At 50.7% G+C, this 27,933-nt stretch overlaps 1 protein-coding gene across 1 annotated transcript; it reads left to right on the top strand.

Annotated features, from left to right (window-relative positions):
• Positions 1 to 743: 743 nt before the first annotated feature.
• FBXL18 (F-box and leucine rich repeat protein 18) lies at positions 744 to 27,531 on the top strand. The gene is made up of 5 exons (XM_087728891.1): positions 744 to 857; positions 2,212 to 2,412; positions 3,397 to 4,946; positions 7,920 to 8,138; positions 24,621 to 27,531. The coding sequence occupies exons 1-5, from the start codon at positions 837 to 839 to the stop codon at positions 24,775 to 24,777; spliced, it is 2,148 nt and encodes a 715-aa protein (XP_087585017.1). The 5' UTR covers positions 744 to 836; the 3' UTR covers positions 24,778 to 27,531.
• The last annotated feature ends 402 nt before the right edge of the window (positions 27,532 to 27,933 follow it).

The following is a 27,933-nucleotide window of genomic DNA, read 5'->3' as shown; positions in this document are numbered from 1 at the left end:
GGCGGTGGAGGGGGGTTGGACTAGATGACCTCAAAGGTCCCTTTATCCTATTATACAGAAGCTGTGAGAGCTTCATCAGGGGAAGCTTTCAAGAAGAGATTGGACTGCCCTTTGTTCCGAAATGGTGCAGAATCTCCTGCTTGGGCAGGGGGTTGGACTAGATGACCTCCAAGGTCCCTTCCAACTGTGTTTAATTCTACGCATTCTATGGTTGACTAGACCAGTGTTTCTCAACCTTGGCAACTTGAAGATGTCCTGACTTCAACTCCCAGAATTCCCCAGCCAGCATTCGCTGGCTGGGGAATTCTGGGAGTTGAAGTCCGGACATCTTCAAGTTGCCAAGGTTGAGAAACACTGGACTAGACAATCTCCATAGACAGATATGGGAGCAACACAAATGGCAATTGCACAGGCTTTTGGGGGGGGGGAACCCCAAACCTGAGGTCAGGATTTGCAGCCCCCACCCCACTTCTGACCCACAAGTGCAACTCCCCCCCCCACAATTCAAATGCACGAGTTTGGGGGCGGCGTCCCCTCCAAGTTGGAAAAACCCGGCCAGTTTTCTCTCTTCCCCACCCCCCCCCCGCCCTGCATAATTGGAACATTCCGGCTACATGTGAGGCCACGCCCATCGTGACGCTGCCCTCCCGCGGTGTTTCGTTTAAGATGGCGGCCGCAAGGCACGCCTCTCGGAGCGGAAGGGACGTCACGAAGGCGCCGGAAGTCTCGCGTCGCTTCTCTGTGCCGGCTGAAGGGAAAGCCGTGTGAGGCGAGGAGACGGAGGGCGAGCATCTCAACCGGCTCGGGAGCCAGCGCGCTTTTTTTCCCCCCGGGCCATGGCGTCCTCCTCCGGTGAGGTAAGTCCGGCTCGCCGAAGAGGCCTCGGCCTTCTCTTTCGGACCGAGGGCCTCGCCTTTTCCGCCAGCCTCGGCGTCTCCATGGCAACCCCTGATTCGCAGTGCACGTCCGAACCCGGGAGGACGCGTGTCAGGGCAGGAAGGGCCTCGCGGAGGGCGGGGGGGTTCGTTTGGCAGCCGCAGCCGCGGTTTTGGCTGGGCCCGACGTCTTATTTCTGGTAGGGGGCCCTGTGGCTTTGGACTGCCATGAAGGGAGGGGACGGGGGGGGGGGGTTCGGTGGGTTGTGGTTTTTGCAGGTCAGGTGAAGGTTGAGTGACAGTCAGGGCCCCTGCCAGATGTGCTGGACTCCCCCTCCCCATAACTTCCCACCAGCTGTTTGGCTCTTGCATTTGAAGGGGCAGCGCTTCCAAGATAGGCCTTAGGGGACTCTCCCTCCCATTATCCACAGCCAATAGATCTTGCCTTCCTTGCCCAGGGGTGCTGAAGGCATTCTTGAGATGGGCCAATGAAAGAGAGGAGATGCAGGGAAAACTGGAGAATGGGGCAGCAGGCAAACATGAAAGAGATGATGATGAAGAGGAGGAGGAACAAGGTGAAGGTGAACAAGATGGAATAGAATAGGAGTTTAGAATAGAATAGATATTGGAATGAAGACTAGAATAGAATAGAACAAAATACAGAATACAATAGGAACAGAAGAGAATAAGGAATAGAATAGAACCTGGAAGGGACCTTGGAGGTCTACTCCAACCTCCTTATATACAACTGTACCTGATTCACAACAATTCATTTAGTAACTGATCAAAGTTACATCACCACTGAAAAACAGCAACAGCCATAGCTGGCACACATTCAAAATGAAATTCTGTTACCTAAATCTCAAAAGTGTACATATAACACACATATACACATGCTATAAACATGCATATGTATATGCCTACACCCATACGTTAGAATAGAATTCATTGTCCACCTGTGGCCTTACTCTCAAGTCGACCCCTGTTCTTTAGCTGTTCCCTTCGTCTGGTAACTCTGTGCATGCGCACACTGGGAACAGGCTCCAGCTGTTCGTCTGCCTCACTGATGTCTGACTCTGAAGGCAGCTGATAACTAGCATACGGCCCTGGCCCCCTTTCTGCCTCCGACACAGAGCCCTCATCAGAGCCTGTCCCAGACTCCAGGAGTGGCCCAGGTTCCTCCCCAACCTCCTCACTGTCCGAATCTGCTGCCGGCTCTGCTGGCCACTGGTGGGCCACAACAGTTGATTGGGTCCCTTGAGGAATCTAACTGATTCCTCTCTCCAGAATTTTGTTTCTTCTGTGTCTTGTCTGAGTCCTTGTTTTTCTCCTGCAGGACGCAACCAGCGAGGAGAACCGGGAGGAGAATCTTGGCATGAACTTAATGGAGTTTTCCGATGAAATCCTCTTACACATCTTGCGATATACTCCCGTGTCGGATCTTGTCTTGAATGTCCGAAGCGTCTGTCGGAAACTGTCTGTCCTCAGTCTTGACAAAAGCCTTACTCACACGGTGATGCTGCATAAAGATTACCAGGTGAGCAGGGGCTGCCAAAGATGATCCAGAAATTAGGATGACCCTGGATGAATGGGGCGTTTAAAGATCTTGAGTTTCCCTCAGTGGATTATCTCTGTCTCACACCAGGACTCTGCAGCAAGAAGAGGCTGAAGAGGCTTCACCCTAAAAAGCTCTTCCTTTGAACTTTACTATGGCCTTACGATGAGGGAATTATCCTTTCCTTCTTTTACTTTAAGAAGGATATAAAGGGGAAAATATAAGGGAAAAATATCCTACTTTAGAAGGATACTAGCTGATAACCTCGGCGTTGCCCGGGTATTTATTTACAGGGGAAAAATGTGTGGACCAAGCGTAATTTCTAATGTTGGATTTCCAGAGGCCTCCCAGCATCAGAGATGGCCTTTGGGCGGGAAGATTAGGGTGTTTCCACTAGAATCAATGGCGGTTACTTTCGCATTCCCTTCCTTATAGCTTCTCCAGAACTTGCCCGCGATCCTATAATTCGGCGTTTCAGTCTTCAGCCCCTGGAAAGAGTTAGAGGTTTTTTTTTAGAGTTAGAGTTTTATTGATTTGTATGCCGCCCGCTCCCGAAGGACTCCGGGTGGCTTACAATAAAACAAGGGAGGGGGGGATAATACACAAACAACATATTAAAATATACAACAGTCACAATTTCCGAGGGGCTGGATATTTCGAGAGCCCCCCGGCCTGCTGGAGCAGGCAGGACTTAACGGCTTTGCGGAAGGCCGGGAGGGTAGTAAGGGTCCGGATCTCCACGGGGAGATCGTTCCAGAGGGCTGGAGCTGCAACAGAGAAGGCCCTCCCCCGGGGAGTCGCCAGCCGACATTGGCTGGCAGATGGAATCCGGAGGAGACCTAACCTGTGTGATCTAATCGGTCTATGGGAGGTGATCGGCAATGTACGAGTTGTCCTAAGCTTGATCAATAAATCTAGGCCTGCCATAACCGGTTTCCTTTGACCTCCCGAACTGTTTCTACGCAGGTGGACAAAGACAAGGTCAAGCGGCTGATGAAGGAGATTGGGAAAGAGATCCAGGAGCTGGACATGACCGGCTGTTACTGGTTGCCGGGCTTGACCGTCGATCAGGTGACCCGCTGCAAGAACTTGGTGAAGCTGAATCTCTCCGGCTGCCACCTCACCTCCCTTCGCCTCTCGAAGATGCTCTCGTCCCTGCAGCACCTCCGCTCGCTGGCCATCGACGTGAACCCCGGCTTCGACGCCTCCCACCTGAGCAGCGAGTGCAAAGCCACCCTGAGCCGGGTGCTGGAGCTGAAGCAGACCCTCTACACGCCCTCCTACGGGGTGGTCCCCTGCTGCACCAGCCTGGAGAAGCTGCTCTTGTATTTCGAGATCCTCGACCGATCCCGCGAGGGCCTGATCATCTCCGGCCAGCTGATGGTCGGGGAGAGCAACGTGCCCCATTATCAGAACCTACGGGTTTTTTACGCCCGCTTGGCGCCTGGCCCGGTCAACCAGGAAGTGGTGAGGCTGTACTTGGCGGTGCTGAGCGACCGGACCCCGGAAAAACTTCACGCCTTCCTCATCTCCGCGCCGGGCGGGTTTGCCCAGAGCTGCGCCGTTAAAAACCTCCTGGATTCCATGGCCAGGAACGTGACCTTAGACGCCCTCCAGCTGCCTCGCTCCTGGATGAACGGCTCGAGCCTCCTGCAGCACTTGAAGTTCAGCAACCCTTTCTACTTAAGCTTCAGCCACTGCAGCTTGTCCGGCGGGCAGCTGGTCCAGCGGGTGTTGAACAGCGGCAGAGACTTGGGCAGCTTGGTGGGCTTGAACCTGAGCGGCTGCGTCCACTGCCTGTCGCCCGATTCCTCCTTGCGGAAAGCGGAGGACGACATCGACAGCGGCATCGCCGAAGCCCTGGTGGACGCCTGCTGCCACTTGAAGCACCTCAACCTCTCCGCCGCCCACCACCACAGCCCGGAAGGCCTGGGGAAGCACCTGTGCCAGGTGCTGGCTCGCCTGGAGGGCCTCCTCTCTCTGGCGCTGCCGGTTTGCGCCGTGGCTGACGCGGCCGCCGCCCTGCTGACGGCCGACAAGCCTTCGGTGCAGCCGGTGGCTCACTCTCAAGGGTTTGGGAAGAAAGTCCGAATCGGGGTGCAGGCCTATCCCAGGAACTGCTTGGAGCAGAGCGATCCCAGGCCGCCGTCCTCCGTCTTTTGGACTCTTCTGGAAAACCTCCCGTTTCTGGAACGGCTGGAGCTGATCGGCTCCAGTTTTTCCTCGGCCATGCCTCGGAACGAGCCGGCCATTCGGAACTCCCTGCCCCCTTGCAGCCGGGCGCAGCACATCGGGGACGCTGAAGTGGCCGCCATTGGCCAGCTGGCCTTCCTGCAAAGCCTCACCTTGGCTCAGCTGCCCAACATCCTCACGGGCTACGGGCTGGTGAACATTGGGGTGCAGTGCCAGCGCCTGCGGGCGCTCTCCTTGGCCAACTTGGGCCTGATGGGCAAAGTGATGTACGTGTCGGCTCTGGTGGACATGCTGAAGCACTGCAGGTGCCTGCAAGATCTCAGGTGAGCCCATTGCTTTTCCTCCCACCCGGGGTGCTTCTGTGTCCTTCCTCCCACAAAGGAGGCTAAAACGTGAGGACGGTTACAGGATTTGGGCTTGGCCAGTCTAGAGCAGGGGTCAGCAACCTGCGGCTCCGGAGCCGCATGTGGCTCTTTCATCCCTCGGCTGCAGCGCCCTGTTGCCGCCACCATTTTGAGAGGAGCTTCCGGTTGGGGAGGGAAAGCACGTCGCGCCAGGAGGAGACTCTTTGGCAGGGGGTGGGCTTTCCGGTCGGCCCCACAATTGGTAGGGCTTTCAGATAGGACAGACAGAGGAAAAAGGACGCCGTGCTAGGAGGAGACTCTATGGTGGGGGGGGGAAACCGTACTTCCAGTTGGTAGAGGAAAAATGATGCTGTGCTAGGAGGAGAATCTATGGTGGGGGAAACCGGACTTCCAGTTGGTAGAGGAAAAAGGAAGCTGTGCTAGGAGGAGACTCTATGGTGGGGGAAACCAGACTTCCAGTTGGTAGAGGAAAAAGGATGCTGTGTTAGGAGAAGACTCTATGGTGGGGGAACCGGACTTCCAGTTGGTAGAGGAAAAGGAAGCTGTGCTAGGAGGAGACTCTATGATGGGGGAAACCGGACTTTTGTTTCTGTTAGGACCTTTGTGGCTCTTTGGGTGTTTAAGGTTGCCGACCCCTGATCTAAAGGAAAGGAGGACTTGGCAATGACCTGATGGCATTATTCCAGTGTTTAAGAGGCTGCCACAAAGACCTGTGTTTGTGTGTGTGTGTCAGCTTATTCTCCAAAGCACCTGAAGGCAGGACAAGAACCAGTGGATGGAAACTACCATATTTTTCGGAGTATAAGACGCACCTTTTCCCCTCAAAAAAGAGGCTGAAAATCTGGGTGCGTCTTATACATCGAATAAAGCCCTTTTTGCCTCCCGAAACCCCGCCCCCTTTGCAAAAATGGCCATGCATAGTGTAACGTTCCCGTGGTTCGTCCATGAGGCCAATGTGGAGAAAAGACAGGACACGAACTTTCTTGAGATGGAGCGACCCAGATTGGGGGTCTGAGAGCCCCTTTTATTGAGATAGGACAAAGGCAGGAGGAGCAATAGCATGTGAGTAAAAACAGCCTGTAAAAGTAGAATTTCTAATCTACTGCTCAGAGAAGTTCTGTCTATATATGGGCAAATCCTGGGCGTCATTGGTAGGGCACATCTCAGGATGTTATGTTATGAACTATCAGGATGTTATGGGGTTTTAGGAGTTTGTTTTCTCCTGTGTGGTTCAGCGTGGCTCTGCATGCCCTGGTATGAACTGGGCCATGGGTGTCCCACACCTACACAAGGAACTATTACAACAGCATAGCTTTTAGGAAGCTTCCAGAGTGCTCCTGGGGGCTGGGGAGGGCAGAAATGAACCCCAAAAAATGGCCCGTGTTTGGCTCAAATTTTGCCCTCCCCAGCCCCCAGGAGCACTCTACAAGCCTCCTAAAGGCTATTCATGTCCTTTAAAAAGGGGGGGGGGCGTTTTCGGGAAAACACACGAACATGTGCACGCACATTCGGTGCGGAAAGGATCGCCATCAGTGTTGTAGGGCCTCCTGTTTGAGCAGGGGCCTGGAGTAGAAGACCTCTAAAGTCCCTTTGAGCTCTCTTCTGTTTTCTACTTCTACAGATGCTTTTCCAAAGATAATTGAACTTTAATGGGTTTCTCTCTCCTTCTTGAAAACGTTTTGCTTCTCGTCCAAGAAGCTTCTTCAGTCCTTCAGAAGAGAAACAAAACGTGCTCAAGAAAGAAAGAAAGAAGGAAGGAAGGAAGGAAGGAAGGAAGGAAGGAAAGAGGGAAGGGAGGAAGGAAGGAAGGAGGAAGGAAGGAAGAAAGAAAGAAAGAAAGAAAGAAAGAAAGAAAAAAGAAAGAAAGAAAGAAGAAAGAAAGAAATCCAGCTAAGATGCTGAGTTTGTTGATCAGGAAGTTCGGCGGTTCGAATCCCTAGCGCCACGTAACGGAGTGAGCTCCCGTTACTTGTCCCAGCTTCTGCCAACCTAGCAGTTCGAAAGCACGTAAAAAATGCGAGTAGAAAAATAGGGATTATCTTTGGTGGGAAGGGAACAGCGTTCCGTGAGCCTTTGGCATTGAGTCATGCCGGCCACATGACCACGGAGACGTCTTCGGACAGCACTGGCTCTTCGGCTTTCAAACGGAGATGAGCACCACCCCCTAGAGTCAGGAACGACTAGCACCTATGTGCGAGGGGGAACCTTTACCTTTAAATGTTTATTTGGATTTAGAGGAAGCCTTAGGAAAGGTAAATTTTAATCAGGAAACTTCAGAAGGTGATAGAGCAACATCGCCATCTGGTGGATCGAGCAGCAAATTACAAGATGGGATTTTTTTTCTAGTTCTGCTCCAGTGTTGAAGACAGTGGCTGAAAAGTTGCTCCAAATTGATTTCCCCCTCTTTCTCCCCGCCCCCAGCTCCCCAAATCTCCAGCGGCTTCGTGAGAATGCTGCCCCCTCTTTTTTCTGTGCCTGTTTTGCTCTTTAAGGATTTAGTAAGGTCTCCTCAATTCTTCTGAATTGAACACTGCCATGGTTTCTCAACCTTGCCAGCTTGAAGACAGATGGACTTCACATCCCAGAATTCCCCAGCCAGCCGTGAATCATAGAGTTGGAAGGGACCAGACAGGTCACCTAGGGGTCTAGTGTTTCTCAACCTTGGCAGCTTGAAGATGAGCGGACTTCAACTCCCAGCATTCCCCAGCCAGAATCCCAGGATTCTGGGCACAAAAAGCCTCTGGAGCCTGGGGAGGGCGAAAATGCACCCCCTTCCTCCATTGTGCAGGAAGCCAACTAGGCCATGCCCCATGGCCACGCCCGGGCAGAGAATCCCTTGCTAACATTTTTCAATCCCACCCCTGTTGCCCCTTCTCAAATTTCTTTGAAGATCTGCTCCAACCTTCTTCCTCTTCCTCCTCCTCCTTGCAGGCTTGAACAGCCTTACTTCCACGCCAATGCCCAGTTCTTCTGCGCGCTGAGCTGCTGTTCGTCCCTGCAGCGCCTCTGCATCATCTCCCGGAGTGGGACCCTCCAGTCCGACGCCGTGATGTCATTCATGGCTGCCTGCCGCGAGGTCATCATGTGCCACATGTTCATGGGGGAATCGCTCACCCTTTGCAAGAGCCTGCAGCAGACCTTGATAAGGAGGTGAGTGCGAGAAACCGCATCAGGTTCTTCTTTTTGCACGTGTCTGTTGCGTCATTAATCCGGAGAGCGTGTTTGTGAAGGGCAAGCATGACGATTCGGCTTCTTGGAGAACCGTTCCTTCTTCGCTGCCTTAACTCAGGGGTGTCAAACTCAAGGCCCGCTGGCCACATCTGGAAAATGTAAGGGGCCACCCACATCACTTCGGCCTGGTCTTGTTCTGACCTCGGCTTCCCCCAAAAGCAGGAGGGAGAGTCCTGGTCCCGACGAAACCCCTTTCATTAAACTGATGTGAATTCCTCTCATTCACCTTGTGCAAAGTCTGGCAAACAGTCTTTCAAAGGAATATTTATGACCACAGGCTTGGAAAGCTGCCATGTAAATATTGTCCAAATGAGGTGCTGTGCAAGGGAAGACTTGGGCACAGAGTTTCTGAGATTCACGGACAGATCTTCACACTCCTGAAATGAATCTAACAACCAAACGAACAAATTGTTTCCTGCAAAAGCCCCCTCCCCTTTCGCTCCTCTTTTATTTCCTATGGGAGGGGCCAATCACCTTCCACCTGTGGCTTTACTCCCAAGACTACTCTGATTTCTGAGTTCTTTTCTCCTGGCAACTCTGTGCATGCGCACACTGGGAACAGGCTCCAGCTGTTCCTCTGCCTCACTGCTCTCTAGTTCTGTAGGCACCTGATCACTGCCAGACGGCCTCGGCCCCCTTTCTGCCTCTGACACAGAGCCCTCAACAGAGCCCTCCCCAGACTCCAGGACTGGCCGATGCCCTTCCCAACCTCCTCACTGTCCACCTCTGTTGCCAGCTCCACAACTGGCGGGCCACAATAGGTCTACCCAATGCAAAGAGGAAACATGCCAGCAGTTTAGGAAAGTGGCATCAAGTCGGCCACGCCCACCCAGTCAGCCACACCCAGTGAGTGGCATCAAGCTGGCCACGCCCACTAACCACAGCCCTGATATGGCCCTCAGTGAGTTTGACACCCCTGCTTTAACTATGGACCAGAGTCACGCGATCCCCTTTTGCGACCTTCTGACAGACAAAGTCAAGAGGGAAGCCAGGTTCACTGTGACTAGTTTTAACAGCTGCCAGTGATTCACTTAACAACAGAGGCAACTAAGGTCGTAAAATGGGGCAAAGCTCACTGAACACATGTTTCGCTTAACAACAGAAATTTGGGGCTCAATTGTCGTTATTTGAGGACTGTATTTACAACAGCTGCAGGTGACTGCCGGCTTCCGACAAGCAAAGGCAGTGGGGAAAAGCTGGGTCCGCTTAATGACCGTGCGATTCACGGCAAAAACAAGTTTATGAAATTGGGCAGGGCTCCCTTCACGTCCGTTTCAGCCTTAGAATAACTTTTCGAGGTGCGGCTTGCCTGATTGTGACAGCTCCTAATCCCTCATCCGTTCCCCTGGATTTCCCAAGCTTATTCTGCTTGTCATCACTACCCGGGAGAGTAGAATTCAATAGACTGGGCTTGTCTCTAAGCAGGTACTGTATTTTTCGGAGTATAAGACGCACCAGAGTACAAGACGCACCAAGGTTTTGAAGGGGCAATCTTTTTAAAAAAAAGTTTTTGCACTCTGCAAACCTCCCAAAAGCGGGCCCATTTTTTTTTCTCCCAAAAATAAAGGGCATGAAGAGCCTTTAGGAGGCTTGTAGAGTGCTCCTGGAGGGGTGGGGGAGGCAAAAATGAGCAAAAAAGGCTTGTTTTTGCAAAAACGGGCCCTTTTTAAAAAGGGGGGGCATGAATAGCCTTTAGAAAGCTTGTAGAGTCCTCCTGGGCTGGGAGGGGGCAAAATTGAGCAAAAAGCGCCCAGTTTTTTCACTCATCCCCATCCCTGAGGAGCCGTCTAAAAAGCCTCCTAAAGGCTATGCATGGCCATTTTGGTGAAGGGGACGGGGTTTCGGGAGGCCAAAAATGTTGTAGAGCCGAGGTGGCGCAGTGGGTAGAGTGCAGTACTGCAGGCCACTTCAGCTGACTGCTATCTGCAGTTCAGTAGTTCAAATCTCACCGGCTCAGGGTTGACTCAGCCTTCCATCCTTCCGAGGTGGGTAAAATGTGGACCCAGATTATGGGGGTGATATGCTGACTCTGTAAACCGCTTAGAGAGGGCTGAAAGCCCTATGAAGCGGTATATAAGTCTAACTGCTGTTGCTATTGCTATTGTATTCAGTGTATAAGACGCACCCAGATTTTCAGCCTCTTTTTTTGAGGGTGCGTCTTCTACTCCGAAAAATACGGTATATGTATTTTTTTGCTCTCTCTCCTCCCTCCCAGTAGCTCTTTGGAGCAAAAAAATAAAATAAAATCGTATGCGGCTAAGTGCTTTAAACGGGGTGACAGATGACAGCTGGAACAATACGGGAGATATTCTATGCGGCCTCCCTGCCAGAAATAACATTCCCGGCGGCTTATCCTCGTGTTTCTTAAAACAGCCCCTCCGAAGCATTTTTTTTCCCCTGACGCCGCTTTCAAAAGCACAAAGCAGAAGAGGGCAGAATTCCCCCACTTTCTTAGCCAGGAGGGCGAGGGACTGGAGCTCATGAAAGCCTCCACGGGAGGGCGAGCCTTCCTGGGGGCGCCTTTTGTCTGGCGGTTAATTTAGGTTGTGTAAAAAGTGGGGATTAGGAAAGGAGGCTGTCAGCGCCCACTAATCCTCACGACTATATCGAGGAGAGGAACCCGTCTTTCGACAGCCTTGGGTTTGTCCCCCCCCCCCTCCGAGCTGTCCTCGATGCTACCTGAATGTGGCCTCCGGAGATTCCTGCGAGGGTCTTTCTCAACCTTACCTGGACATCAGGGCCTATGGGTCATTATGGGCTCTTCGATCGATTGTCGGTTTTATTTATACCTGTGTTTCTCAGCCTTAGCCGAGGTGGCGCAGTGGTTAAATGCAGCACTGCAGGCTACTTCAGCTGACTGCAGTTCTGCAGTTCGGCTGTTCAAATCTCACCGGCTCAGGGTTGACTCAGCCTTCCATCCTTCCGAGGTGGGTAAAATGAGGACCCGGATTGTTGTTGGGGGCAATATGCTGACTCTGTAAACCGCTTAGAGAGGGCTGAAAGCCCTATGAAGCAGTATATAAGTCTAACTGCTATTGCTATTGCTATTATTGCTGTAAGATCAATGGGGATGCTGGGAGTTGAGTTGTTTTTTTACACATCTTAAGGTGGCTCAGGGGCCAAGACGCCGAGCTTGTCGATCAGAAAGGTCGTCAGTTCGAATCCCTAGCGCCGCGTAACGGAGTGAGCTCCCGTGACTTGTCCCACCTTCTGCCAACCTAGCAGTTCGAAAGCAGGTAAAAATGCAAGTAGAAAAATAGGAACCACCTTTGGTGGGAAGGGAACAGCGTTCCGTGTGCCTTCGGCGTTGAGTCATGCCGGCCACATGACCACAGAGACGTCTTCGGACAGCTCTTCGGCTTTGAAATGGAGATGAGCACCGCCCCCTAGAGTCAGGAACGACTAGCACCTATGTGCGAGGGGAAAGTTTTATTTCCACAAAATAGATAACATGAGTAATAATAATGGAATATAATGCAGCATAAGAGGTGCATAGGATAACCCAATATCAAATGGCTGCTTATTAGCACAAATCATCAACTCTTCCTTAAGTTTACCCAGTTCTCACAAACCACGTTCTAAATAAGCCATCATGTATGAAGCAAGTCAGGGTTATTCACAGCACGCCGCTAGATACAAGAGGGGTTTCAACTTGTTTCATTCCCTTTAACATTGAGTTTTTCTCCTGATTCGAAAGGTGTTTTCCTTGAAGGAAGGAAGCCTTCGCAAATCCCTACCTGCGGCACCTCTGGGCAGGTGAGGTCCTGTCCCATACCACACCTGTAGCTTCATCCCTGAATCTTCCTCCTCCTCCTCCTCATAAGAGGCAGGCTGTCTTAGGTTTCCTCTAGATGGCGCTGTGGCTGTTCCTTAAAACGTTCCCACCATCCATCCTGCCTGTAGAAATCCTGCCCCCTCCCTCCCTCCCCCCTCCCATCCATTCTGCGGGAAAAGTTGTTATCACCTTGGGTTCTTTCCCCCCCCTCCCTGTTTCCCTCCCCCCCCCACTGCAGAAGCAACCCCAAGCAAAGCATTTCTACTACCACTAGGTGCCCACGCTAACGTGGGGGGGCGGAGAGGGAAGCAGCTTTCTACTCATTGCAGAAGGAGCTGGAGAAAACAGGGCAAGGTTAAAAGAAATGTTTTTCCCTCTCTGGGCTCTTCTCCTCCCTCCCCTCCCCCCCTTATGGTTATTTCTTTATTTAGAAAAATTTATATCAAGCAGCAGCATTTGTATTGCGCCGGAGAGGCTGGTCGTACCAAGGGTGGGCGGGGGGTGGGTGGAGAATGAAGAGAGGATTTTGAGGAACAAATTCAGTAACTCCCTTCCTTCCTTCCTTCCTTCCTTCCTTCCTTCCTTCCTTCCTTCCTTCCTTCCTTCCTTCCATCTTCTTTCCTTCCTTCCTTCCATCTTCTTTCCTTCTTTCCTTCCTTCCTTCTTCCTTCCTTCCTTCCTTCCTTCCATCTTCCTTCCTTCCATCTTCCTTCCTTCCGTCTTCCTTCCTTCCATCTTCCTTCCTTCCATCTTCCTTCCTTCCGTCTTCCTTCCATCTTCCTTCCTTCTTTCCTTCCTTCCATCTTCCTTCCTTCCTTCCTTCCTTCCTTCCATCTTCCTTCCTTCCTTCCGTCTTCCTTCCTTCTTTCCTTCCTTCCATCTTCCTTCCTTCTATCTTCCTTCCATCTCCCTTCCTTCCTTCCTTCCATCTTTTTTCCTTCTTTCCTTCCTTCCATCTTCTTTCCTTCCTTCCTTCCATCTTCCTTCCTTCTTTCCTTCCTTCCTTCCTTCCTTCCATCTTCCTTCCATCTTCCTTCCTTCTTTCCTTCCTTCCATCTTCCTTCCTTCTTTCCTTCCTTCCATCTCCCTTCCTTCCTTCCATCTCCCTTCCTTCCTTCCATCTCCCTTCCTTCCTTCCATCTCCCTTCCTTCCTACCCAAATCCTGCAGCCGTTCTTCCTACGTTTTAGCCTCCAGTCCCCTAATCATCCTAGTTGCTCTTCTCTGCACTTTCCACCCCCCCAATTGATACGTATAATAGGAATTTTTCCTGATCCCTTCTCAAATGTTCCTCCCCTCCTCCAGTTGTTGTAAACAGTTCCTCCATTAGTCCCCTGCCACACACACACACACACAAGCCCAGAGCAGCCATCACACCCTTGAAATATTTATCTTCTTTCTTCCCCTACCGCACCCCTATCCACTCCCTTTAATTGTCGTTTAGTCAAGCTTAAATATTTAATTCCGTTCTCCATTCCCCCCCTCACTTCCTACTTAAAGTTGGTCCCTCCAGCTCATTAATCTCCATCAATGCCTCTTCATCAACCTCTTTTGAGCGAGACACTCAAGTAACACTGGGGTTTTTAATCCTGGGGCGGGGGGCAGTCTCAAATTCTGGGTCACAGGTAGGACTCACACCTCTGGGGACAAGCTGCTCTAAGGCTGGGTGTCCAGGTATTTTTTCCCCCAAGTTTTTTTTTTTTAACGTTTTAATACAAATTATACATATTATAGGAACAAAGTTTTGTCTGGGTCTTTTCTTTTACATCCTCTCATTTACACAGTCCATTTTACACCATAGTTTTGTTTTCACTTTCAGCCAAATTCAGACAATCCAACATCTTCTTAAAGACTTCCAATGTTGGGGCATTCGCAACTTCTTGAGGCAAGTTGTTCCACTGATTCATTGTTCTGACTGTCAGGAAATTTCTCCTTAGTTCTAAGTTGCTTCTCTCCTTGATTAGTTTCCACCCATTGCTTCTTGTCCTGCCCTCAGGTGCCTTGGAGAATAGCTTGACTCTCTCTTTTTTGTGGAAGCCCCTGAGATCTTGGAAGACTGCTATCATGTCTCCCCTAGTCCTTCTTTTCATTCAACTAAACATACCCAGTTCCTGCACCCGTTCTTCATATGTTTTAGGCTCCAGTCCCCTAATCATCTTTGTTGCTCTTCTCTGCCCTCTTTCTAGAGTCTCCACATCTTTTTTATATTGTGGCGACCAAAACTGGATGCAGTTTTCCAAGTGTGGCCTTACCAGGGCCTTATAAAGTGGTATTAACCTTTTATCTTGATTCTCTCCCTCTGTTGATGCATTTAGAGCAGTGTTTCTCAACCTTGGTCACTTGAAGATGTCTGGACTTCAACTCCCAGAATTCCCCAGCCAGCGAATGCTGGCTGGGGAATTCTGGGAGTTGAAGTCCAGACATCTTCAAGTGGCCAAGGTTGAGAAACACTGATTTAGAGAGCAATCAGTTTCTAGGATCCTTTTCTCTCAGCATTTGGGATTTCGTGGTGGGATGTGTGTGTGTGTGTGAGAGAGAGACGCCTGCCTTCCTCTCTCTTCCCTAACAATTCAACCAAAAATATTTGACCAGCTGTCGATTAAAACAGGAAAATAAAATCACTACCGTTTAAAAACAGATCGATGGAAAGCAAAGTGCTAGATGTTTTGCAGGCCTTTCGGAGAGAGGGGGTGTGGGTGGGCATCTTTAATGGGTCTGGGGGAGGGGGGAACACAAGGACCAGTTTCCTTAGCAGCTTTTGCTTTTATCGGTGGTTGCTTGGTCCCAGAGGTGCTGTTTTCCAAAAGGCAACTGGACTTTCTTGGGGGGGTGGGGGGGTCTTTTCCTTTTTTTTTTTTTTTTTACTTTCGCTTCTCATCCAGGAAGTTTCTTCAGTTGAGATGCTGCCTGGGAATCTCCATTGAGATTCAGTTGTTTTGGTTCTTTTTTTGGAGAGAGGGGGGGAGGAGAGGGGGAGAGGGGGAGAGAAAGAGAGGGAGAGAGAAAGAGAAAGAGGGAGAGAGAGAGGGAGAGAGAGAAAGAGAGAGAGAAAGAGAGGGTGAGAAAGAGGGAGAAAGAGGGAGAGGGGAGAGAGAAAGAGGGAAAGAAAGGGAGAGAAAGAGAGGGAGAGAGAGAAAGAGGGTGAGAAAGAGTGAGAGAGAGAGAGAAAGATGGAGAGGGGGAGAAAGAGGGAAAGAAAGGGAGAGAAAGAGAGGGTGAGAAAGAGGGAGAGAGAGAGAAAGGGAGAGGGGGAGAGAGAAAGAGGAAAAGAAAGGGAGAGAAAGAGGGAGAGAGAGAAAGATGGTGAGAAAGAGAGAGAGAGAGAGAAAAAGGGAGAGGGAGAGAGAAAGAGGAAAAGAAAGGGAGAGAAAGAGAGGGAGAGAGAGAAAGATGGTGAGAAAGAGTGTGAGAGAGAGAAAGAGGGAAAGAAAGGGAGAGAAAGAGAGGGTGAGAAAGAGAGAGAGAGAGAGCCCCCCTCCTCCTGCTGTTTCCTTTTCCTTCTCTTTCTCCTTTTATTTTTCCTTCTTCTCCTCTTCTTCATTTCCCTCCTTCCCTGCTCCCTCCTCTCCTTGTTTCCCATTCCTTCTCTTTTTTCTCTTCTTCTATTTTGCCTCCTCCTTTCTCCTCTCCTCTTTCCCATTCTTCCTCTTTCTTCTTTTTTGCCTCTTCCTCCTCCTCTCTCATTTGTTTCCCTCCTCTTCTCTCTTCTATTTTACCTCCTCCCCCTCCTCCTCCCCCCTCCCTCTTTCTTATTCCCCCTCCCGCTGACCTTGGAAAGGCTCTTCTGGCTGGCAGAGGAGCCCCGTTGTTGGCACATGAGCTGCCAAGCCCTCTCTGCTTGCCTAAGCGTGTCTGCTGGCTGGGCTCCCGCACCTCCGCGGAAGGCTTAATGCAGTGAATCATGGAAGATCTCCTTCATTGTCTCTTTGGCTTCCTGCTCCCTTTGGATCCCTTGAACCGGCCTGTCAGCTTGAATGAATAATAAATGGCCGGGCTGCTTTCTTGGTGCGCCCTTCGGTCCTTGAGGGGGTGGGGGAAGCACTTGTTGAAATTGGATTCTGCACTGGGGAGAGGGGGAGAGAGATGGTAGGGGGAGAGGGCAGGCGGGAGGGAGGGAGGGAGGGACAGAAGAAGGGAGGTAGAGAGAGGGAGGGAGGGGAGGGAGAGAGGGAGGGGGAGAGAGGGAAGGAGGGACAGAAGAAGGGAGGTAGAGAGAGGGAGGGAGGGGGAGGGAGAGAGGGAGGGACAGAAGGAGGGAGGGGGTGAGGGAGGGAGGGGGAGAGAAGGGGGAGGGAGGGAGGGGGAGGGAGGGACAGAAGAAGGGAGGTAGAGAGAGGGAGGGAGGGGGAGGGAGAGAGGGAGGGGGAGAGAGGGAGGGACAAGGAGGGAGGTAGAGAGAGGGAGGGAGGGGAGAGAGAGCGCAGGTCCTACCCTATTCTACCTCACCTCCCCTCCCCTCTGCGGCCGATTCCATCAAACTTTCATCCCGTGGAGTTCTATTCCTTGTGGGTCTTTATCAAGAGGAGAGTGCCCAAAAATCACATCTTTCCCCCTCAATGGTTTTGAAAGTGTACGGATCAATATATTTTTCTCCCCCTTCTCCGAAGATTCTCGCTTTGCAATCTGGAAGTCAAAGCTTTGCAGGGTAGATTAAACAAAAAAAAAAAAAGCTTCCCTGCATTTTGCAACTGACAGACTCCCACGACTATATGTGTGTGTGTGTGTGTGTGTGTATGCAGTCATGCCAAGGCACAAGCCCGCAGCATCCTCAGCTCTTCCAAAAAATAATAATAAATAAACATCCAATGGGATGTCGCAGCCCTGGAAGTGCTGGGCTGTGACGTGTTCGGTTCTGAACCTACCCGTGTTTGTTTGTTTGTGTGTGTGAGAGAGAGAGAAAGAGGGAGGGAGGGAGGGAGAGAGAAAGAAAGAGGGAGAGAGGGCAGAGAAGGAGGGAGAGAGAGAGAGAAGCAGGGAGGGACAGAGAGAGGGAGGGAAAGAGTAGGAGGGAGGGAGAGAGAAAAGGGAGGGAGGGTGAGTAAGAGGGAGGGAGGGAGAGGGAAAGAAGGGGGAGGGAGAGAGAGAAAGGGAGGGAGGGAGAGAGAAAGAAAGAGAGAGAAAGGGAGGGAGGAAGAGAGAGCAGAGAAAGAGGGAGGGATAGAGAAAGAGGGAAAGAGTAAGAGGGCGGGAGAGAAAGAAGGGGGGAGGGTGAGAATAAGAGGGAGGGAGGGAGAGGGAAAGAAGGGGGAGGGAGAGAGAAAGGGAGGGAGGGAGGGAGGGAGAGAAAGAAGCGAGGAGGGACAGAGAGAAAGGGAGGGAGGGAGGGAGAGAGAGCAGAGAGAGGGAGAGAGAAAGAGGGGGGAGGGAGGGAGTAAGAGGGAGGGAGAGAGAAAGAGGGAGGCAGAGAGAGCAGAGAAAGAGGGAGGGACAGAGAAAGAGGGAAAGAGTAAGAGGGCGGGAGAGAGAAGGAAGGGGGAGGATGAGAGTAAGAGGGAGGGAGGGAGAGAGAAAGAAACGAGGAGGGACAGAGAGGGAGGGAGGGAGGGAGAGAGCAGAGAAAGAGGGAGAGAGTAAGAGGGAGGGAGAGAGAAAGAGAAAGTGAGAGAGGGCGGAAGAGAGAAAAGGAGGGAAATGGGGGAGGAAATTTTGGGCTCCATTGTGGTCGTAAGTCGAGGACTATCCGTAAGGAGAAATCTCCTGACGGCAGGAACAGTCAGGGGAAGGGCTTCCCTCCTGGAGTTGTGGGTTCTCCATCACTGGAGGTTTTCAAAAACAGACCAGACAATTATGTGACCAGCATGGAATAAGGTCTCCTGCTTGAACACGGGGTTGGACTAGAAGACCTCCGAGGTCCCTTCCGGCCCTAGGATTCCATATTCTATATTTTGGATGGTAAGGAAATCAGATCCTGGGCCTGCCTCATCCCTTCCTTCCTTCCTTCCTTCCTTCCTTCCTTCCTTCCTTCCTTCCTTCCTTCCTTCCTTCCTTCCTTCCTCACCATCAAAAGCCTCGTTCTCATGGTTTGTTTGTGCCCACTTGACGCAAGAACGGGTAGCAAGGGGGTGAGGGGGGGGTGGCAGAACAAGAGGCTTGAACTATTAATGTGTTTCCCAGGTATAAATTAGGCTTAATTGGCCCAATTATTGAAATAACTTCTTAATTTGCAGAGATGTTGGAAAAACAGCTTCCCAGGGTGTGTTTTTTGCCGTAGCAATCCCCGAGCCTCTGGGCTCCCAGGGGGCTGTTGTGCCTCTCCCCATCCTTGCCCTCTTGTGCCAACTTGCTCCCCTTCGGCTCTGCAGAATGCCTCTCTGGTTGGCACTTAGCCAGCTGCCATATATCCTGGGAACTTCCAAGCGCCCGCTGTGAATTTACTACCAGGCACGGCAGGGTAGCCAAGCCAAAAGGAAGAGAAAGTGGGCACTCCCTCACCCGCAGAGGGCATTCTCTTATTTCCAGGTGGCATCTTCCTGGCGTCGGATCTTGGCAACTCTGTCCCAACTCACATTTCCCTGCCTTTCCCCCCCCCCCCCCCCCCTTGGGAAGAAAGCAACAAGCCAGCATTGACCAGAGAGGTCGAATTTGCAGGTTTGCGCAATCAGCTCCTGGCCTTTTATAGCAATAGCCATAACAGACTTATATACCGCTTCATAGTACTTTTACAGCCCTCTCTAAGCGGTTTACAGAGTCAGCCTCTTGCCCCCAACAATCTGGGTCCTCATTTTACCCACCTCGGAAGGACGGAAGGCTGAGCCAACCTTGAGCCGGTGAGATTTGAACTGCTGGCAATGGGCATGGTCACTCTGCCATACTGCATTCTAACCATTGTGCCAGTATGCCCCACCCCCCTCCCTCTCTCCCTCCCCACTTAGCACTTAGACTTATATACCACTTCACAGTGCTTTTACAGCCCTCTCTAAGCGGTCGAACTGCTGGCTGTGGGCAGAATTAGCCTGCAATATTGTATTCTAACCACTGTGCCACTACAGCTTCCTTCCTTCCTTCCTTCCTTCCTTCCTTCCTTCCTTCCTTCCTTCCTTCCTTCCTTCCTTCCTTCCTTCCTTCCTTCCCATTTCCATTCTTTCAGTCCTTCCTTCCTTCCTTCCTTCCTTCCTTCCTTCCTTCCTTCCTTCCTTTTCCTCTTCCTCCTTCCCTTTCCTTCCCAAGGAATAAGACTTATATACCACTTCACGGGGCTTTTACAGCCCTCTCTAAGTAGGTTACAGAGTCAGCCTCTTGCCCCCAACAATCTGGGTCCTCATTTTACTGACCTCGGAAGGACGGAAAACTGAGTCAACCTGGAACCTGGTGAGATTCAAACTGCCAAACTGCAGTCAGCAGCAGTAGCCTGCAGTACTGTACTCTAACCATTGGGCCACCTGGCTCTCTTATCCCTTAAGATTGGCAGGGATTCATACGTATGTATTCTGTTTTGTTTTTTAATTTCATTGATTAAACAGTTGGAAGGAGTTTTTGCGTTGGCACCGTTAACTTGATGAACTGAACCAGCCAATTGTTCTGTGCACTTTTTGCTGATTTATGGAAATAAGATGCCAACAGCTCTACCTTTAATTTCAATTAATGTGGAGCTGGGATGAAAGCTTGGCCAGGTTTTTTTCTTTCTTTCTAGAAGACAACCTATTCTCAAAAGCTGCGGCTAGTTGGTACGAAACAATAAGGTAAAGGTTCTCCTCGCACATAGGTGCTAGTCATTCCCGACTCTAGGGGGCAGTGCTCATCTCCGTTTCAAAGCCAAAGAGCCAGCGCTGTCCGAAGACGTTTCCGTGGTCATGTGGCTGGCATGACTCAACGCCAGAGGCCCACAGAACGCTGTTCCCTTCCCACCAAAGGTGGTTCCTATTTTTCTACTTGTGTTTTTTTACGTGCTTTCGAACTGCTAGGTTGGCAGAAGCTGGGACAAGTAACAGGAGCTCACTCCGTTACGCGGCACTAGGGATTTGAACCGCCGAACTGCCGACATTCTGATCGACAAGCTCAGCGTCTTAGCCACTGAGCCCCAGGAGCTTCCAAATGGGTGGACTGCAATTCCCAGAATTCCCCAAGTTCCATAGCCATTGCTGAAAGGATGGGAGTTGGTCTACCCAGCTGGAAGTTAACCAGGAGATGGGAGTTCTAGTTCCTCTATAGGCACCAAGCAGTCTGGGTGATTTTGGCCCAATCACCAAGAGACGATGAGCTAGTCCCGCCTTAGGCGCAAAAGCCAGTTGGATGACTTTCAGCCAATCACTAAGAGAGGGTGTGTTCTAATCCTGCTTTAGCTGGCTGGGTGCGTTTGGGCCAATCACCAGGAGACAGTGAGTTCTTGTCCCGCCTTAGGCCTGAAAGCCAGTTGGGTGACATTGGGCCAATCACCAGGAGACAGTGAGTTCTAGTCCCGCCTTAGGCCTGAAAGCCAGTTGGGTGACATTGGGCCAATCACCAGGAGACAGTGAGTTCTAGTCCCGCCTTAGGCCTGAAAGCTAGTTGGGTGACATTGGGCCAATCACCAGGAGACAGTGAGTTCTAGTCCCGCCTTAGGCCTGAAAGCCAGTTGGGTGACATTGGGCCAATCACCAGGAGACAGTGAGTTCTAGTCCCGCCTTAGGCCTGAAAGCCAGTTGGGTGACATTGGGCCAATCGGCAGGAGACTGTGAGTTCTAGTCCTGCCTTAGGCATGAAAATAGGATCTAAATCTTATTAACCAAATTCAGAGAAAGTTTCTACTGCTTCTCCCCAATTTCTTAACCTCTAGTCCCGACTGCATCATTCAGCCACTGTCGATTGCCTGTTATCTTCCCCCCTGCAACAGTCAAGAGGACTAGAAACCCAGAATCTGGTTTTTAAACAGCGAGCGGATCTTCTCTAGCCCTTTGGCGCTTTCAGACGCCGCCGGTCCATTTACACCCTGTGTAATGGCACGGATTTTGTTGTCCATTTCACGTGTGCGTGTGTCTGCATGTGTGTGTTCCTCTCCGCCACGCGGATGAGCATAACGCTTGAGCCAGAGGTCGGCAGAAAGGAAGGCAGTTGTGCCCAGTGGGTGGGTGTGACCAACGGCCTCTTTTTCTCCCACCGAAAGGAGACGTGACCCACATTTACTCCGCTGGCACACGAGGCCAAGCATTTCGATTTACCCTACGTGCATCTGCAGCAGAGCCCCCCACCTCTGCTTCCTCCTTGGCGCCCCTCCCGTTCCACCTTTCGTGCCCTCTCCGGTTTAACCGTCGTTATCCTGAGATGGCTGCCTGCGCTGGTTTTTCGAATATATAAATGTTTCCGCCCTTCCACCTTCACAGGCATTTTCCTCCAGATAAAGATTGTGGGTGGATTTTAAGTGCCACAGCCTGCCTGCCTGCCTCTCTGTCTCTTTTCTCTGTCTCTCTTCTCTCTCTGTCTCTCTCTCTCTCTCTCTCTGTGTGTGTCTTTGTCTCTGTCTGTCTCCCTCTCTCCCTCCCTCTCTCTCTGTCTCCTCTCTCTCTCTCTGTTTCTCTCTCTCTTCTCTCTCTCTCTCTCTATCCCTCTCTGTCGCTCTCTCTCTCTTTCTGTCTCTGTTTCTCTCTTCTGTCTCTGTCTCTCTTCTCTCTCTGTCTCTCGCTCTCTGTCTCTGTTTCTTCTCTCTATCTCTCTGTCTCTCGTCTCTCTGTCTGTCTCTCTTCTCTCTCTGTCTCTCGCTCTCTGTCTCTGTTTCTTCTCTCTCTCTCTGTCTTTGTCTCTGTCTGTCTTCCTCTCTCCCTCCCTCTCTCTCTGTCTCCTCTCTCTGTCTCTGTCTATCTCTCTCTGTCGCTCTCTCTCTCTCTTTCTGTCTCTGTCTCTCTTCTCTCTCTGTCTCTCGCTCTCTGTCTCTGTTCCTTCTCTCTCTCTCTCTGTCTTTGTCTCTGTCTCTGTCTGTCTTTCTCTCTGTCTCTCTCCCTTCCTCCCTCTCTGTCTCTCTTCTCTCTCTCTCTGTCTCTGATTCTCTCTCCTCTCTCTCTGTCTCTGTCCATCCCTCTCTGTCTCTCTCTCTCTCTGTCTCTATTTCTCTCTCTTCTCTGTCTGTCTGTCTCTCGCTCTGTCTGTCTATCTCTCTCCCCCCCTCCCTCCCTCCCTCCCTCTCTGTCTCTGTCTCTCTTCTCTCTCTGTTTCTCTCTCTCTCCTCTCTCTGTCTTTGTCTCTGTCTGTCTCTGTCTGTCTGTCTGTCTCTTTCCCCCCCTCTCCCTCCCTCCCTCCCTCTCTCTGTCTCTCTGTCTCTGTCTCTCTTTTCTGTCTCTCGTCTCTCTGTCTCCTCTCTGTCTCTCTCTTTCTCTCCTCTCTCTCTCTGTCTTTGTCTCTGTCTCTCTCTCTCTCCTCTCTCTCTGTCTCTGTTTCTCTTCTCTCTCTGTCTTTGTCTCTCACTCTGTCTCTCTGTCTCTGTCTGGCTGTCTCTCTCCCCCCCTCTCCCTCCCTCCCTCTCTCTGTCTCTGTCTCTCTTCTCTCTCTGTCTCTACCTCTGTTTCTGTCTCTCTCTGTCTCTGTTTCTCTGTTTCTCTCTCTCTCTTCTCTCTGTCTATCTTTGTCTCTGTCTGTCTGTCTCTGTCTGTCTCTCTCTCCCCCTCTCCCTCCCTCCCTCTCTCTCTCTCTCTTTGTCTCTGTCTCTGTTTCCCTGTCTCTCTCTCTCCTCTCTCTGTCTCTGTCTGTCTGCCTGTCTGTCTGTCTGTCTCTCTCAGCTGCAGCATGCGTACAACCACACGTTTGGTGCAGTGCTTTTTCCTGTTGCATTAATTAACATGCCTGCAGCGCTGGGTGTGCGTGGATGAGGGAGAAATTTACGGCAATCCCTTTCTTTTTCTAATAAGGGAAAATTAACGGCACGGCAGGAAATTTTAAGGCAGCGGATTCTAGAGTTATGGGGAGGAAGGCAGACTGAACAGTGCATAAAAGAGCTAGAAAAAAGGGGCCGGGAGGAGACAGGCAGGCCGTCCTCGGATTAATGACCACAGTTGAGCCCCCCCCATTTGTGTCGTTAAGTGAGGCATCGGTTGAGCGAGCTTTGCCCCCTTTTACGATCTTTCTAGCCAGCGTTGTTAAGAGGGACGGTTGCAGCTGTTGAGTGAGTAACCCGGTTGTTAAGTGAATCTGGTTTTCCCCATTGGCTTTGCTTGTCAGAAGGTCGCCAAAGATAGCCGGCCGCATGACCTTGCAACCGTCATAAAGGTGAATTAATTGCCACGCGTCCGAATTTCGATCACAGGACCCCACGGGCATGCTGCAAACGGTTGTAAGTCCGGTCATAAATCCTTTCTCCCCGACACACACTTTGAACGTTCACTAAACAAACTGTTGTAAGTCGAGGACCATCTCTACTTGGGGAGGTGGGCCCAGACAAGGGAAGAAACCTAAGCCAGGATGCGCGGAAGGGACCGTACCAAAGGAGGATTACGTGGCATGTGACATAGCCAAGATTTCCTGCAAAAAATATTTCCTTTATTGTGAGCAAAACCGTTGTTAGACGATGGATCCCGTATCGTGTTGGATCAAGGAGATGTTGGATAACCCCTTTGTCTGAAGTGGTGTAGAGTTTCCTGCCTAAGCAGGGGGTTGGACTAGAGGACCTCCAAGGTCCCTTCCAACTCTGTTCTTCTCTTCCCTTCCCTTCCATTCCATTCTACCCTACATTCCATTCCCTTCCTTTCCCTTTTCTTTCCTATTCCATTCCTTTCAATTCCATTCTATTCTATTCTACATTCCCTTCCTTTCCTTTCCATTCCCTTCTATTCTATTCTATTCTATTCTACATTCCATTCCTTTCCTTTCCATTCCTTTTCCATTCCTTTCTATATTCTATTCTATTCTACATTCCATTCCTTTCTATTTCTATTCTATTCTATTCTACATTCCATTCCCTTCCTTTCCTTTCTATTCCTTTTCCATTCCTTTCTATTTCTATTCTATTCTATTCTATTCTATTCTACATTCCATTCCTTTCTATTCTATTCTATTCTATTCTACATTCCATTCCTTTCCATTCTTTTCTTTTCTATTCTATTCTATTCTATTCTATTCTATTCTATTCTACATTCCATTCCTTTCTATTCCATTCTATTCTATTCTACATTCCATTCTATTCTATTCTACATTCCATTCCCTTCCATTCCTTTTCCATTCCTTTCTATTTCTATTCTATTCTATTCTATTCTATTCTATTGGGATAAGTCACCCCTAATACCCTTTGGGGTGTATGCTATGTTAAGATACATCCTGTTGTGCCTTAAAATGGCTCTTACTGTACAGCGCAGTGGAGTTGCCATGGTAACGGCTTCACAGTACTCCACCAGGGGGCTCCCTTCTGGTAAAGGGGAAAAATCCAACATTAGAAATTACGATTGGTCCAGACATTTCCCCCCCTATAAATAAATATCCGGGCAATGCCGGGTTATTGGCTAGTCTATAATAAAATCCATTCTGTCAATTAGAACATGGTCTAACTATCCTAAAATTACAATCCATAAACCTTGTGGCCCGACGTAAAGTTGCATTGTGGTTGTAAGTCTTAAAAGATTCCCTCTGCTGGGATCGGAGTTTTCTGGGTCTGCAGCTGGGCCTGCTAACAATGCCGTCCCCCCTTCTCTACGTCCCCCTCTGACCTTAACCCCGCTTGTGTTTCTGGGTTAGTTTCCAGGCCGAGCGCCCTGCGCTGAACGTGGTCATCTTCCCTCTCCTGCACGAAGACCTGACCGAGGTCATCCGGGACGTTCCCATGATGCACCTGGATGAGATCACCTTGTTCAAGAGCCGAGTGGCCGAGGAGCCGCCGAATTTGTGGTGGTGATGGGCGAAGCAGAAGCAAATCAAGATGCCCGAATGCCGGCCACTTTTCTCCTCCTCCTCCTCCTCCTGGGTTGAGAGTCGCTGCCTTTTGGAGCCTCGTGCCCGTAGTCGGAAGGCCGTTTGGTTCTCGACGCTTCTCCGAGGATCCCACTTGGACAAAATTTGCCCTTGGGAAAAATATTGTAAACACCGTCACCGTTATTATTATTATTTAAAAAAAACAATTCTATCCCCTTCCTTACTATTTAACGTCTGAATTCTTGTTTTAACTTGAGGTGGGAATTCAAGGCAAGAAGAATTTCAGCTTGAAAGAATGTACTCTTCCCCCACTCCTCTTCCTCCTCCTCCTCCTCTTCTTCCGAATCACATCAATCCCTGGTTTGGGTGAATCCACCTGATATTTTTTTTCCCCCCGTCTTCGTCCCTTGTGGGGGTTTTTCTCACCACCTGGGCCGCTTGAAGCTGCCGTGGACTTCAATTCCCAGAATTCCCCCTTCCCCAGCCAGCGTGGAGACGACGTCCGCACATCTCACACTTGCCCAGAGTTGAGGAACCATCGCCCTTCTGCTCCAGGATTTATGCTTCCCTTCGCTTTTTAAGGCACTCCAAAAATGACGGCGAAAGACAAACTTGCCTTGAACTGTGAGGATCCAGATGGATTTGGGATTTTTAGCAATTGCTTATAACTCTGGTTGCGTAGCCACCGTGTGCTAATCGGAGAAGTGTGCCCTTTCCTTCAGCTTTCTTGGATGTCCAGAGTCCCCTCCTCTTCCCCGAGCCCACCCCACTGCCCCCCGAAAGTCAGAAAGAGATTGAGCAGCGGCGAGAGGCAAGAAGCCTTCCCATCAACGTGAAATGCACAGAAGGAACGGCTGAGGTTGCTCTAAAACCGCTCCGAATATCCCGCCTTGTTTCTTCTCCGCTGTTTTTGTTCTGTTTCTAAAGGGTATTTTAGCAGGAGCAACCAACGCTTCTCTTGACTAAATCCCGCTCGGCGGGAGCAGCGGCCATTCTAAAAAAAAAAAAATGAAGAATGTCACCGTGGAGAGCGGGAAGCCCTCCATCTCGTGAGCGCCGTGATGGCAATCCTAGGGCACGCGTGCCATAAGTGGCACGTGTAGCCCTCTCTGTGGGCACACACACCGTCACCAGCTGGTCTTCTGGTTTCCGGCCAGCTGGTCTATGCGAGAGCCGGAAAATGGCCAAAAAACAGGCCGTTTGGGGGGCTGTTTTTCAAGCTGTTTTCAGGCAGTATTTTGGGCTGTGTTTGCATGCCAGTCAACCTGTCTTTACAGGCACCGGAGCTCCGGAAAACAGCCTAAAAACCAGGGCGTTTTCTATCACGTTTTCAGGATGGATTTTTTGGGGGCCTGAAAAACAGTCCAAAAAACAGGCCTGGATTTGGATTTCCAGCACCCTGGCGAGCCCAGATGCACACGGGTGCACAATCTTTCCAGTTTGGGCACTGGGTGCCGAAAAGCTTCTCCGCCACTGGCCTAGAGAGTTAGGTTGCAGGAGAAGAAGGTGGTTGGAATCTCGCCCACATGTCCCCTTCAGTCGTCCTCCAGATGATGGCATTCGCTGATGACTTGATAGGGGCTCTTCACGTCGTCGTGAAGAGTGAGTCCTTCCCTCCCTTCTCCTTTTGAAGGGAGATTTCTCAAAGCAAGCTGTGGCGCTAAAAATGCTGCCTTGGCTCCAGCCTTTCATTTCTAGTCCTTGGCAAAACGCCCACCGGCATCCCCGGTGCACCTCTTGAGGGGCAGGTTAAAAGGCCCGGGGTGACCACGGGGCTACCTTTGAGCCAGCTGCTTCAAGAAAGCCCTTCCGGGCTCGTTTTTTTGGGTTTTAAAGGAAGGGACTCCAACCTTGGCCCCTTTAAAACCTATAGACTTCCACTCCTAGAATGCCCCAGCCGGGTGGAATTCTGGGAGTTGAAGTCCAAAAGTCTTAAAGGGGCACCCCTGTTTTTAGAGGCTCTTTCCTTTTGGGGGCTCCCCTTAGGGCCGTGATGGCAAAACTACGCATCCCATCGCCAGCTGCTCTTCTGGTTTCCGGCCAGTCGGACTTCACAGGCGCCGGAAAACAGCCTGAAAAATGACCAAAAATTCCCCCAAACCAGAGTGTTTTTTGGGGCTGTTTTCAGAGCGCTTGGGGGGCATTTTTCAAGCCAAAAACAGCCTGAAAACAACCCCCAAAACGGACAAAAAAAACCTGGCATGCGCGCACTAGCCAGGCTGGTCTTCAGCGCATGCGAAGACCAGCTGGCCAGCACACGCCTGCGCATAGCCAGCTGCCGTTCGTGTTTCCGGCGCTTGGCCCGCGCAAATCCACACACACGCACGCACGTTTCATTTGGGCACCCGGTGCCGAAAAGGTTTGCCCATTCCTTCCTTAGGGGGGGCCTGGGCTCCACCTGTCACTTTGTCCTGGGGTGTGTGGATGTCAGGCTGGAGAAGACAATTTGGGAAGGCGGTTTGCTTTTCCAAAGAATGGTACCACATCGCAGCCAGGAATGTTACTCTTTGCCTTTCTAGATTTTTGCTTCTCTCCCCCCCACCCCTTTCCAATCCTTCACGACTCACTCGGGCTGTTCTGTGCCCAAAATCACCAGCCAGCTTGAGTATCCGTAATTGTGTGTGTGTGTGTTTATCTATGCGCGTGGACATTCAGCTGTGATGCTCATCTCAGTGTTCAGTGCTTTAACCGTGGACTTACCTATCCAGATGGCATATAAACATTTCTTTTCACAATGTTTTTGGCGATCCTATTCTTTCTTTAAAAAAAAAAAACAACCAACCACAACATCCCTCTCTGGGGGGGCTGTGTATTTGTGTGTATGTGTGTTTTTGTGGCCAGCCAGTGTGGCCAAAATATGCCTCGCTGGGGCCCAGTTAGCTTGCTGTCGGCTGCCATTCTGATTTGGCAAGAATCGCCATTTTTCCTCGATCTGATACTTTTACAGGCCGGTCATAAAGCAGCTCATCCCATGATGGATTTTATGATTTCTTTTTGCCGCAGCTGGTCCTGCGGTCGTTAAGCGAGACCAACACTTGCTTTGGGTTCATTTCCAGCAAAAAAAAACAAACCATCAATCACGGTTAAGTGACACGGGATGCTGCAAACTCTTTACAGGCAGGCTGGTTGCTAAACACCT

Source organism: Thamnophis sirtalis, unplaced genomic scaffold (assembly GCF_051295495.1).
Source record: "Thamnophis sirtalis isolate CommonGarterSnake01/CBP01778 unplaced genomic scaffold, rThaSir2_p1.2 scaffold_14, whole genome shotgun sequence".
In the NCBI taxonomy this organism is placed as follows: Eukaryota; Metazoa; Chordata; class Lepidosauria; order Squamata; family Natricidae; genus Thamnophis; species Thamnophis sirtalis.
Note: the sequence above shows the minus strand (reverse complement) of the source record. Positions and strands in the feature narration are given on the sequence as shown.

Coding starts and splice junctions, on each gene's coding strand:
- FBXL18 (XM_087728891.1), top strand. CDS start 837: ATGGCGTCCTCCTCCGGTGAG. Junction 4,947..7,919: donor AGGTGCCTGCAAGATCTCAG/GTGAGCCCATTG, acceptor TCCTCCTTGCAG/GCTTGAACAGCCTTACTTCC. Junction 8,139..24,620: donor CAGCAGACCTTGATAAGGAG/GTGAGTGCGAGA, acceptor TTTCTGGGTTAG/TTTCCAGGCCGAGCGCCCTG.